Source organism: Lepidochelys kempii, chromosome 11, assembly GCF_965140265.1.
Source record: "Lepidochelys kempii isolate rLepKem1 chromosome 11, rLepKem1.hap2, whole genome shotgun sequence".
NCBI lineage: Eukaryota > Metazoa > Chordata > Testudines > Cheloniidae > Lepidochelys > Lepidochelys kempii.
This window is the reverse complement of record NC_133266.1, coordinates 38498025-38511933: the sequence shown is the minus strand read 5'-3', so window position 1 is coordinate 38511933 and position 13909 is coordinate 38498025. Positions and strand designations below refer to the sequence as shown.

Genomic DNA, 13909 nt, shown 5'->3' with positions numbered 1-13909 from the left:
AATGTATATTAAAAGTAATAGCTATATGAAGGATATATTTTATGGACCTGATTCAGCTTCACTGATTTTATGCTCATGTGACTCCATGAGCTACAATGAAGTTACTCCAGAGCACAGAATCAGGCTTTACATATTCATAGTTGTGAATTAATAAAAAAAAAAAACCCAACCAAACTCCTTGCTTTTAATATTCCATGGGTATGTAATGAACTTATAAGTAGGTTATTGGGTATAATATAAATGTGCATCTCAGGCACTTCCCATGTGACCTCCTTTTAGGCTAGGTCGACACTTAACATCTGTGTAAGGGCCAGCATGTAGCTGTGCTTAATGAGGAACCTCCCTGGCAGGGAATTGTGACTCTGAGGCCTTGTTTGCCCTGGGGTATTTTTGCACGAGTGCAGCTGCACACAAAACCCTGCTGTAAATGCACTGCAGCTCTAAACCAATGCAAAAAATCCCCAGGGTAAACAACCCCTTAGAGCAAGGGTTCTCAAACTTCATCGCACTGTCACCCCCTTCTGACAACAAAAATTACTACATGACCTCAGGAGGGGGGACCGAAGCCTGAGCCCACCTGAGCCTTGCCACCCCGAGGTGGGGGCAAAGCCCAAGCCCAAGGGCTTCAGCCCCAGGCAGGGGGCCTGTAACCTGAGTCCCCTGCAGCCCAGGGCTGAAGCCCTCAAACTTCAGCCCTGGCCCTGGGCAGTGGGACTCGGGCTTCAGCCCTGGGCCCCAGCATGTCTAAGCCAGCCCTGGTGACTCCATTAAAATAGGGACACAACCCACCTTGGGGTCCCGACCCACAGTTTGAGAACCGCTGCCTTAGAGTGTCACAATTCCTTCCCTGGTTCCACTGTGCTCCCGGAGGTGACGTAAGTTACTGCTGCCCTTCACATGGTGCAGTTTACTTTTCCACTAGTACTGGCTCAGCTGTGCGAGCTGATGCATTGCTCTCACTCCTCACCACTCTCTACTCATTCCCTGCCTATTTGTTCATGGCGATTGGCAAGGGCCTCGAGCAGCAGTCCCGCTGAACCTGCTCTTTCCCATGTTCCCAGACGGATGAGAAGGATGGCAGAGATTATGTGTTGGCTCATGCCCTCTTACTCGCCTCTGCACCTGCATTAGGGCAAGTGACAATCTTACCCTTTATTATTTGTTCAATTAATAGAATTGAATGATTAATGACTAAAGCTGGCTTTGCTTATCAGAGCAATAATTTTTCAAGTTTTCTTTGTTATGGTCTTATATTAATTCAGCAAAGCACTTTGGCTTATCTTTAAACTACTGATCTAATTACTTCAATGGAACTTAAGCACATGCTTAAAATCAAGCATATGCTTAAGGGTCTTTCAGTAGTGCCTAGATGACTTAGGAGCACACATTTTATTGAATTTCAGTGGGGCTTGTGCTCCTAAATCACTTAGGCATATTGAAAATACTGCATATAGGTATTTTACTGAATTAGACCTATATTATAGTATCTTGCAAACAATTACACTTGAGTAACTTTACTCATGTGACTAGTTTCACTAACTTCAGTGGTAGCTGCTAAGTTCTCAGCCCTTTTGAAAACCAGGTCATTGATTTCAGGGCTTAAATGTCATTTTAGGGTTATAACTAATACTCATTTTTGAAAAGCTTACTGTATGTGCTCACAAATTCTGGCACAAAGTTAGCAAATACCATCCCATAGCATCTCATTTCCTTTACTGACTGAACTATATAGGAATATAATTCCGATTGCTGTTATGTTGTTTTCACAGTTGAACATCCCTTCCTTATTGCTGTAAGAGATAATATCATTTATGGGATTTCTCTTAACCCTGCGGAGAAGAGCAATGATGCCATGGTTCCAATAGCAGGTGTCCAGAATGGTGTTGATGTTGACTTTGACGATTCGGAACAGATGATCTATTGGGTTGAAAATCCAGTAAGTTAATACTTATGTATGAAATGTGCACTAAAGGGACAACACCCACTTAAAAATGATACTTCTGTCTAATTTTTTAACATACTAATATTATAGATAATATTTACATTACAATAACTCAAAGAAATGAAAGAAAATATTTCTTTATAGTTTTTCCATTTTGTTTATTAGTCAGTTTCTTGGTTTCTTCTGTATATTCAGTTAGGGGTCAATCCTACAAACACAGGAGTAATTTTACCTATGGGATTACTCATTAGAGTAAAGTTATTCATGTGTGTGAATGTTTCAAGGGTTGGGCCTATAGCTTGTCAGTACAGAAAAATATGTAAAAAAAGGCAGGGGGGAATGTGATTTCAACAATTTGCAGGGGGCTCTGGGGAGGTATAATACTCTGAAACTAGTTTTACCTGATTTTGAAAAACTGACTACATTTGAAGTTGATGGTGCCCCTTTAATGACTGCTCCTGCTGAGCTAATAAAAGGGCTTGTTCTCTAAGGTCAACATAAAATATTTCCCAGCTTTTGCAGTGTGGAAGCTTATTTAAAAGTCTGTGGAAGCCACTGAAATGGACTTAGCAAGTAGTGTGCTGATTCAGCAGCAAGCAAGTTAGGCCAGGGAAACTCCTTTTTTAATTTCTTGCTCTGCTAAGTCCAGGAGAAGTGTGGTGTCAACCAAGTAGTTCTCATGAGTTGTGCTGTACAGCAGGTTATTCATGTCAGCTTCTTACCTTCCATCCATGTAGGGATTTCCTTAAACTTCGCCCTGCAAGTGAAAGTGGTGAAAATTTCTTCTTTCATTATTTTTTGCCTTGGTTTTTTTGCAGGTTTCTTCAAAAATAAAAAAAAAACGTGTTTTGGAGGAAAGAAACTAAAAATAGGGCTAGTAATGCAAGTTTCCCCTGTAGATATGTATTTAATTCCGTAATTAATTTGATTCAGCTATGTATATGTCCCCATTTTTTTTAATGAACTTTCAAGCAATCAAGTTTTACTAGCAAAAATAGTAGCAAAAGGTGATTTTCAAAGTTTCATGAGCAAGTATTCATGGAAATCAAAGCCCTGATTCTGCAAAGATTATTTTGCTTGTTTAAACACATACATCAGTGTTTGCAGGATCAGAACCTCATTTTAAATTTACATGCTCATGTTTCTGTGGCAGAAGTACTTTAATTCGGTCAGGGAACAGAAAAAATACTGTGTGATTTACCTGCCGAATCACACGTAAGCTACACAGCTGGAATGTCTAATGTTCACAATGAAGGCATTAAATAAAATAAAAATCAAATAGATGTTAATCAAATAAATTCCAATAGGGCTTGATCCTGCAAGGTGCTGCACACCCTGGTTCCAATGCAACAAAGCCCATAAGCATGTACTTAACTTTAAGCATCTGAGTAGTCTCTTTGACATTAATGGAACTACTCATGTGCTTACATTATGGCATATGCAGAATCCTTCAATACCTTGCAGAATCAAGCCCATAATAAATATGAGAAAGTAGTTATCGCCTCACAGATATTCTGGGAGGAAAAAAGTGGCTACCTTAGTTAAATAAATAATTCATTTTGAATAATTTACTGAGCTCTAAAAAAAATAGCAGCTATGTAATAGATCCATAGATTCCAATGCCAGAAGGGACCATTGCGATCATCTAGTCTGACCTCCTTTGTAACACAGGCCATAGAACTTCCCTTAAATAATTCATAGAGCAGATCTTTTAGAAAAACACCTAGTTTTGATTTAAAAATGGTCAGTGATGGAGAATCACTATGACCCTTGGTAAATTGTTTCCATGTTTAATTACTCTCATCATTATGAATTTGCACCTTATTTCTAGTCTGAATTTGTCTAGCTTCCACTTCCAGCCATTAGCTTGTGTTATACTTTTCTCTGCTAGACTGAAGAGCCCATTATTAGGTGTTTGTTCTCCATTTAGAGACTGTAATCAAGTCACCCCTTAACCTTCTCTTTGTTAAGCTAAATAGGCTGAAAGAGCTCAATCACTACAAAGTAAGTTTTCTAATACTTTAATTCTTTATGGTGAAAAAAATTGTTTTGCTGATGAATTGACAAAATATTGTTTGGTACACGTTCAGTAAACTTTGTTTGTTGCCCCTCCTTTTACGAAAGTTCATTATGCATCAAAGTTTCAAATTCTCTGTTGTTCACAAAGATCTCAGGTTTCAAACATAATGTTGGTAGTTTCACAGAGCTGTATGACCAGACCCTCTGATGTGAATTTTTCAAGCTAGGCAGTTTCCTGGGAGCATGGGGAACTAAGGGCCTCATTCTGCCGTGGCTTAGGCATGTGCTTAACTTTACCCACCGTGAACCGGATCTGCAACCTGTATAGATTGTCGTAGCTGAAATAAAGTAAATGGCGCTATGACAGCTGGGCCCAGCAAAGGATATAGCCCACACTATGTATAGTTAAACATGTGTATAATTCTTGTTGGATTTGGGTCCAAGTTTGGCAGCTTGGGTCAAAAGGAAAAATATATATTTTATCAGATGCAGCAATGCATGGCAAGGTGTGGGTGTGTGTGTGCGTGTGCGCGTGCGCGTGCATGTGTGGGTGTGTGTTATCCTGGGTGCCTGCATGTGTGAGATACCTGTTAGTGCTCATGTATTCACAACTATTTGAGAAATGTTTGTATCCAGCACTGCACTTCTGGAAGTGTATTATTGCTTCTATAAAAAAATTGTGTTTTATCTTCAAATGTCAGAAAATTTTTAAAATTTAGTTATCCATTTTTAGGTCAAAAAAGACGTAAAATAATTTCTTTTGAAACATTCTCAGTCATCAAACAATGGATTTGTGTTTGCCCATCATCATAGTTCCTAATTGCCAAGAATTGTAAAATAAATGTATTTATTTAAACTGTTTTTTCAGTAGAGAAACAGTACTGAGTTCAAGAGTCTAATTTGATCCTAGCTGCTGTTTAAAAAAGATCATTGCCAGATCTCAGCTGGAAGCTACAGCTGAAATTTACCAAAAGTCTAATAATTCACCTGAAGGCTGCAGGCTGATGTATCAATTCACATAAGTGGCAGCTGAAATTCCAGGTGCAGCTGCAGGCTGAGTTCTGCAAATACTATATTTCATTTGGAGTCTGCAGCCCCAGCTGGGCAAAGGGACTCAGGGTGATTATGGGACTATTGCCCCAATCCAGATCCCTGACCTCCAGGTGGGCCTGCTGGGCAGTCCCCATTGCTATTGGTAGTTGCCATTGTCAGTCCTGACAGGACTGAGGCACCCAGGGTGCACATACAGAGTCTTTTGATCATGGACTCTTCTCTACAATATGCACTTCTCTCAGATCTAAATGTGTTAGCAAATTGCCTACATTTCCCTTATGTTCCTTGCTTACACCACCACTCTTTATCTGGGAATTGGTCCTGCTTTGAGCAGGGGGTTGGACTAGATGACCTTCTGGGGTCCCTTCCAACCCTGATATTCTATGATTCTATGATTCTTCCTTATCACTCCATTTTGGTTCTGTCCCTTGGGCTTTGCCTACGTTAGCATACTTTGTAGCTATAATTCTCCCTCCATGGCGGCAACAGTTGAGGCTGTAGTACAGACAGAGCTTAGGTAATTCCCACTTTGTTGTCCAACTCTGCTTGTAGAAAGGTTAGACGACATGGTGGAAAAATACCCGAGTCCTGCCTTCACTACAGTCTTTGCTGATGGACCTACATGGATGGAGAACTACCCGGGTCCTAATTTACTCAGGACTGGAAGACACAATGGTAAAAATGCTTGAGCCTCATCTACACTAGTACTTAAAATGCGGGTAGCAATGGTACAAAAACACACACCCCGATTTTCCTCGTGAAGGCAAAGCTTGCAGTCTACCTGCACCCAGTTCTATTCCTTTTCCATTTTCTTCCTGACCCTTCCTGTGCCCCAGCTTCTGCTTGTTCGTCTACACACAACCCATCCCCCTTAATTACAATTTTTGAATAAAATAATTAAAAGTAACAAAAACAAACAAAGAATCCCCCCACCCCTCCACACCCACTCAACACACCAGCAAGGTAGGTGCAGCACAGTCACAGCATTCTCACTATCCTCTGCTTATAACCCTTGACTCCCATTCACACTACTTATTCCCTATGTGTTTACCTTCCATTCCTTAGACCAGGGGTGGCCAACCTGAGCCTGAGAAGGAGCCAGAATTTACCAATGTACATTGCCAAAGAGCCACAGTAATATGTCAGCAGCCCCCCATCAGCTCCCCCCCTCAGCGCCTCCTGCCCACCAGCAGCCCCACTGATCAGCACCTCCCCCTCCCTCCCCACACCTCCCAATCAGCTGTTTTGTGGCGTGCAGGAGGGTCTGGAGGGAGGAGTGAGGGCACGGCAGGCTCAGAAGAGGTGAGCGGGAAGGGGTGGACTGGGGGCAGGGCCTGTGGCAGAGCCAAGGGTTGAGCAGTGAGCACCCCCCAGCACACTGGAAAGTTGGCGCCTGTAGCTCCAGCCCCGGAGTTGGTGCCCATACAAGGAGCCACATATTAACTTCTGAAGAGCCGCATGCCTTAGACTGTAAACACTTCATAACAGTTACCTGTCTTATTATATGTCTGTGAGGTGCCTGGGTAACTTTAGTTGGATCAGTGAATACATATATAATAAGCATCTACCAGGCTCTTGAAGACTTGTGTTTTGTTTTTTTATTAAGGTGAAGTTACAATAAAATGTTAACATATGACATTGTAGTTACTTTTTACTTATACAGCGTCTGGTTAATATTCAAAGAACCTGGCTAAAGATTATGGCTTCCTGGCTTGTGAGCCTTCCTTCTCTGAGTGTGGTAAAAAGGGTGATCGAATTTCTAAATACCTGTCCTCTTTTTGGCTCTTCTCTTGTGTACGTACTTGGGTGTGCAAGCTTTTCCATTGAAGGACAGTCCATATTTCACTATATCACAATTCCACAGGAGAAGACACATTTTTCCAAGAATGTGCAATACAAAGTCTTGCGAACAATAAAAAAGAAATTAAATTATTGTTCTGTTTAAAATGTAGATCCTTTCCTGGAGCATCAAGTAAGCAGATGAGGTAATCTATAGGAAGCCAACATTTTGTCATAGAAGTCTAGTGTTTTCAAGGTGAAAAATGAAACTAGAAAACAGTACGAAAAATAATATTCTTTAGAATCATAGAATCATAGAATCATAGAATATCAGGGTTGGAAGGGACCTCAGGAGGTCATCTAGTCCAACCCCCTGCTCAAAAGCAGGACCTATACCCAATTAAATCATCCCAGCCAGGGCTTTGTCAAGCCTGACCTTAAAAACTTCTAAGGAAGGAGATTCCACCACCTCCCTAGGCAACGCATTCCAGTGTTTCACCACCCTCCTAGTGAAAAAGTTTTCCTAATATCCAACCTGAACCTCCCACACTGCAACTTGAGACCATTACTCCTTGTCCTGTCCTCTTCCACCACTGAGAATAGTCTAGAACCATCCTCTCTGGAACTACCTCTCAAGTAGTTGAAAGCAGCTATCAAATCCCCCCTCATTCTTCTCTTCTGCAGACTAAACAATCCCAGTTCCCTCAGCCTCTCCTCATAACTCATGTGTTCCAGACCCCTAATCATTTTTGTTGCCCTTCGCTGGACTCTCTCCAATTTATCCACATCCTTCTTGTAGTGTGGGGCCCAAAACTGGACACAGTACTCCAGATGAGGCCTCACCAATGTCGAATAGAGGGGGACGATCACGTCCCTCGATCTGCTCGCTATGCCCCTACTTATACATCCCAAAATGCCATTGGCCTTCTTGGCAACAAGGGCACACTGCTAACTCATATCCAGCTTCTCGTCCACTGTCACCCCTAGGTCCTTTTCCGCAGAACTGCTGCCTAGCCATTCGGTCCCTAGTCTGTAGCTGGGCATTGGGTTCTTCCGTCCTAAGTGCAGGACCCTGCACTTATCCTTATTGAACCTCATCAGATTTCTTTTGGCCCAATCCTCCAATTTGTCTAGGTCCCTCTGTATCCTATCCCTGCCCTCCAGCGTATCTACCACTCCTCCCAGTTTAGTATCATCCGCAAATTTGCTGAGAGTGCAATCCACACCATCCTCCAGATCATTTATGAAGATATTGAACAAAACCGGCCCCAGGACCGACCCCTGGGGCACTCCACTTGACACCGACTGCCAACTAGACATGGAGCCATTGATCACTACCCGTTGAGCCCGACAATCTAGCCAACTTTCTACCCACCTTATGGTGCATTCATCCAGCCCATACTTCCTTAACTTGCTGACAAGAATACCGTGGGAGACCGTGTCAAAAGCTTTGCTAAAGTCAAGATACAATACATCCACTGCTTTCCCTTCATCCACAGAACCAGTAATCTCATCATAGAAGGCGATTAGATTAGTCAGGCATGACCTTCCCTTGGTGAATCCATGCTGACTGTTCCTGATCACTTTCCTCTCATGTAAGTGCTTCAGGATTGATTCTTTGAGGACCTGCTCCATGATTTTTCCGGGGACTGAAGTGAGGCTGACTGGTCTTTAGTTCCCAGGATCCTCCTTCTTCCCTTTTTTAAAGATTGGCACTACATTAGCCTTTTTCCAGTCATCCGGGACTTCCCCCGTTCGCCACGAGTTTTCAAAGATAATGGCCAATGGCTCTGCAATCACAGCCGCCAGTTCCTTTAGCACTCTCGGATGCAACTCATCCGGCCCCATGGACTTGTGCACGTCCAGTTTTTCTAAATAGTCCCTAACCGCCTCTTTCTCCACAGAGGGCTGGCCATCTATTCCCCATGTTGTGATGCCCAGCATAGCAGTCTGGGAACTGACCTTGTTCGTGAAGACAGAGGCAAAAAAATCATTGAGTACATTAGCTTTTTCCACATCCTCCATCACTAGGTTGCCTCCCTCATTCATTAAGGGGCCCACACTTTCCTTGGCTTTCTTCTTGTTGCCAACATACCTGAAGAAACCCTTCTTGTTACTCTTGACATCTTTCGCTAGCTGCAGCTCCAGGTGCGATTTGGACCTCCTAATTTCATTCCTACATGCCCGAGCAATATTTTTATACTCTTTCCTGGTCATATGTCCAACCTTCCACTTCTTGTAAGCTTCTTTTTTATGCTTAAGATCCGCTAGGATTTCACCGTTAAGCCAAGCTGGTCGCCTGCCATATTTACTATTCTTTCGACACATCGGGATGGTTTGTCCCTGTAACCTCAACATGGATTCCTTGAAATACAGCCAGCTCTCCTGGACTCCTTTCCCCTTCATGTTAGTCCCCCAGGGGATCCTACCCATCCGTTCCCTGAGGGAGTCGAAGTCTGCTTTCCTGAAGTCCAGGGTCCGTATCCTGCTGCTTACCTTTCTTCCCTGTGTCAGGATCCTGAACTCAACCAACTCATGGTCACTGCCTCCCAGATTCCCATCCACTTTTGCTTCCCCTACTAATTCTTCCCGGTTTGTGAGCAGCAGGTCAAGCAAAGCTCCCCCCCCTAGTTGGCTCCTCTAGCACTTGCACCAGGAAATTGTCCCCTACGCTTTCCAAAAACTTCCTGGATTGTCTATGCACCGCTGTACTTCTCTCCCAGCAGATATCAGGAAAATTAAAGTCACCCATGAGAACCAGGGCATGTGATCTAGTAGCTTCCGCGAGCTGCCGGAAGAAAGCCTCATCCACCTCATCCCCCTGGTCCGGTGGTCTATAGCAGACTCCCACCACTACATCACTCCAGTTGCTCACACTTCTAAACTTAATCCAGAGACACTCAGGTTTTTCTGCAGTATCGTACCGGAGCTCTGAGCAGTCATACTGCTCCCTTACATACAGTGGTACTCCCCCACCTTTTCTGCCCTGCCTGTCCTTCCTGAACAGTTTATAACCATCCATGACAGTACTCCAGTCATGTGAGTTATCCCACCAAGTCTCTGTTATTCCAATCACGTCATAATTCCTTGACATCACCAGGACCTCCAGTTCTCCCTGCTTGTTTCCAAGGCTTTGTGCATTCGTATATAAGCACTTGAGATAACCTGCTGATCGCCCCTCATTCTCAGTATGAGGCAGGAGCCCTCCCCTCACAGACATTCCTGCCTGTGCTTCCTCCCGGTATCCCGCTTTCCCACTTACCTCAGGGCTTTGGTCTCCTTCCCCCGGTGAACCTAGTTTAAAGCCCTCCTCACTAGGTTAGCTAGCCTGCTCGCAAAGATGCTCTTCCCTCTCTTCGTAAGGTGGAGCCCGTCTCTGCCCAGCACTCCTCCTTCATGGAACACCATCCCATGGTCAAAGAATCCAAAGCCTTCTCTCCGACACCACCTGCATAGCCATTCGTTGACTTCCACTATTTGGCGGTCCCTACCCAGGCCTTTTCCTTCCACGGGGAGGATGGACGAGAACATCACCTGCGCCTCAAACGCCTTTATCCTTCTTCCCAGAGCCACGTAGTCTGCAGTGATCCGCTCAAGGTCATTCTTGGCAGTACCATTGGTGCCCACGTGGAGAAGCAGGAAGGGGTAGCGATCAGAGGGCTTGATGAGTCTCGGCAGTCTCTCCGTCACATCGCGAATCTTAGCCCCCGGCAAGCAGCAGACTTCTCGGTTTTCCCAGTCAGGGCGGCAGATAGATGACTCAGTCCCCTGGAGGAGAGAGTCCCCGACCACCACCACCCGCCTCCTTCTCTTGGGAGTGGTGGTCGTGGAACCCCCCACCTCAGGACAGCGCATCTCATGCCTTCCAACCAGCGGAGTCTCCTTCTGCTTTCTCCCCCCAGACGTATCATCTGGTCCACTCTCCGCAACGGTACCTGTGGAGAGAACATGAAAGCAGTTAGTTACCTGTGTCCGCGTTGCTGGAACCCGGACATTCCCCCTTCTTCTTCTGGAGGTCACATGTTGCCAAGCTTCTTCACTGGCCTCTTGGCTCCGCTGTGCAACCTGCTCTAAATCTTTAGAGCTTTGTGCCCGTAGAAGCATATCCTGACTTTTGTCCAGAAAATCCTCCGTTTCTCGTATGCAATGCAGGGTCGTTATCTGTTGCTCCAGACCTTCAATCTTCTCTTCCAGTATGGAGACCAGCTTGCACTTTGTACACACAAAGTCGCTTCTGTCCTGTGGAAGAAAGACAAACATGGCACATCCAGTGCAGGTCACAATAGCTGAACCCCTCCCTTCCATACCACCTTCTTACTATGAGCTTCCTCAGAGAAGTTGGCAAGATGTAAGCCTCACTGGGCTCACTTTCTTGTTTTTCTCTTTGCCATAGACATAGTGACTTGAGGGAGGATTATTTGTATAGCAGTACTGTGGAGATATGCCACTTGGCTTAAGGAGGTACTACTCCATTGAAGGCAGAGAAGTTATGCCTGCTTATGACAACAGTAAATTTGACCCAGTATCCACACAGTTGTAGCCTTTGGCTTAAACAGGTAGCACTCTGTTGAAGGCGGAGAAGTTATGCATCAGTGCACCTGCGCAAACGTAGCACTGTACTATAGACTTGCCCTAAGTGTCATCTACAGAAAGATAGCAACTAGTGTTGGAGATTCCATAGGGTTTACACTCCTGGAGCAAGAGTGGGTAGGATCACTGGGATAAACTTAGTCAAGTTTCTTGACATTATAATTGTTTTCAAAGTACAAATCTTAAAAAGTTATACTGGGGAAAAGACCTTAATTTTCTTTTATTGTGTTTAAACTGTATCAAAGATGTTTATCACAGACCTTCCTTGAGTTTTTCCTAATAAAGTGTTCATACTATAGTATGATTATATATAACTGTGGAAGATATAAACTCCAACCTTCTGTTCTATGCAGCACAATTTTATATCCTCCAGTCAGGATAGAGAGTAGTAATGTTTCTTTATATAATGTAGCTTTTACTATTTAGAATAATAATTTTGCCCCTCTTTTGTGTACTGCGCATATACGTATACATTCTACTAGCTGTGTTGGATATGCTTTTTCCTAAGCAAATTAGTATCATGTAAGGGAAGTGCTTGTGAAGAGGAAGAAATGTGATATTTTCTTTGTGACATGTCCCTCAACATTTTCTCACTTTTCTTATCTTTTTTCCACAAGGGTGAAATCCACAGGGTGAAGTCAGATGGAACTAACAGGACAGTATTTGCTCCAGCAGCTGTTATTGGTGCTCCTATTGGCCTGGCTTTAGACTGGATATCTGCAAACTTGTATTATAGTAACCCTGGCACGCAGTCAGTTGAGGTACTTATTTGATAAATACCATTTAAAGGTGAAAGCCTGAATTTTTCTTTCAGAGGCCATACATACAGCTTCAAAGCAGCAAGTCATTCTGGGAAATACACCTGAAAGCAGCTTTATTTTAAAACTGAGTATTAAGGATAAAAAGCAGAAAAAATAATTAGAAAATTTAGTTGCCTAAAGAATCAAACTAAATAAATCAAACTCCAATCTGGACATATGTATGTAGCCAATGTGATTTTAAAAGCAACACTTCATAGGAGCATCCATTAACCTGTGCACAGATCTATTTTTTCTTCAAATCAGTAAGCTCTCCGATGTTGTTTGATGCTGATAAATCCTCAGAACACTAGAGTGGAATGCTGTATTACACTTCTGCATTAAAGTCTAAGCTCCAAATCCATGCCTATTGAAATTAGTGGGAGTTTTGCCACTGGCTGCAATGAAAGAAAGTTCAGGTCCCAGATGCTGTGGTATGGTTTGGTGTGTTGTGGCTCCCCAGAGACTAGCCACTTGAAAGTAGCTAAAGGATAAAAAGACAAGGGTTATTTAGGGTGGAAAGGAGAGGAGTAATAGGGATCTAATGTAATGGATGATGAGGGATTTCTCTGTCCCCGTATAATAAAAGGGGGCATGTGATTAAATTAAAAGGAAGCTAATTTTAAACAGGTTAAAAAGAAATATTTTGTAAAGCAGCATAAAATCAACCTGAACCTCACTTAACACCTCTAGTGTTATACTGAAGTATGGAAACAGTTTAGTAAAGATTTTAGTGATTTTTATGAGCAGGAATAATTTGCAGTTATGCTAGCTAAATTAAGTATCACAGGAAGTTTGTTGGAGAAGTACTTGTCAGAGGAGAGAATGCATTGGAGAAGTACAGAACTCAGTGCTTTTTCTTCATAGTGCTTGTGTTAACTTTTTCTTCAGCTTGGACCTATGTGGGTTCAGGCTGTCCAGGTTTTAGTTTGAAATTATACTGTCAATTCCACATTGCATACCCTAATTGTGTTAAACATTTATGTAGGTACTGAAGCTACATGGTGAAGTAATGTACAGAAAAACTCTGATTACCAATGATGGTACCCCTACTGGAGCTGGAGTGCCAATTGGTTTGGCTGTTGATCCAGCACGAGGGTGAGTTTCCAAAATAGTTTTTTCTTTACTTATACTTTATTTTCTAAGTTATATCAGCTTGTAAATAGTAAATAGTTTCTGAATTATTTTATTTCTCTCCTAATTTTTAGGGTTTGTATGATAGGTGGCGGTGATAATTTGTTGCAGGCATAAAATTGGCATACATAGAGTTTGTTTTTTAAAATTATATTTGGGTTGAATCAGTTAATCTTTTATAACAATAGCTAGAGCCTAATATACAATACGATCAATTACACGAATGCATAAATTGTTGCATAGTTGCAGATTATTTTTTAATTGTCACATAACTTGAATTCTGGAGCATGGCTTTCATTTAAAAAATTAAATCTCAAGCCATTTTGACTGCAAAGAAAACATTCAAAATGTCAATCCAGTGTAAAGTGATACAAGGATGACTATCTGGGGCCTAGTCTATAATGGGAAAAGACATCATGTTAGAAAACACGTTAACTCTCACATATTAACTACCATGATGTTAACATGATTTTACCTCCCCCATCCAAAATGGCAACTCTCCATATTAATCCATATTATAAATATTAAGATAATGTCTTTGGGTAAAAGTTTATTCTTTTTTTTTTAACTGATCAAGCCTAGCAAAATACAAAAA

General features: G+C 42.6%; 1 protein-coding gene across 5 annotated transcripts in view; it reads left to right on the top strand.

Annotated features, from left to right (window-relative positions):
- LRP2 (LDL receptor related protein 2) overlaps positions 1-13909 on the top strand; it is a 181170-nt gene that overhangs the window by 83428 nt on the left and 83833 nt on the right. For all 5 annotated transcript variants that reach the window (XM_073305750.1, XM_073305749.1, XM_073305752.1 and 2 more), the window contains exons 32-34: positions 1770-1936; positions 12001-12144; positions 13169-13278. In XM_073305750.1, the coding sequence (XP_073161851.1) occupies positions 1770-1936; positions 12001-12144; positions 13169-13278 (421 nt within the window). The remainder of the gene's footprint in view (positions 1-1769; positions 1937-12000; positions 12145-13168; positions 13279-13909) is intronic.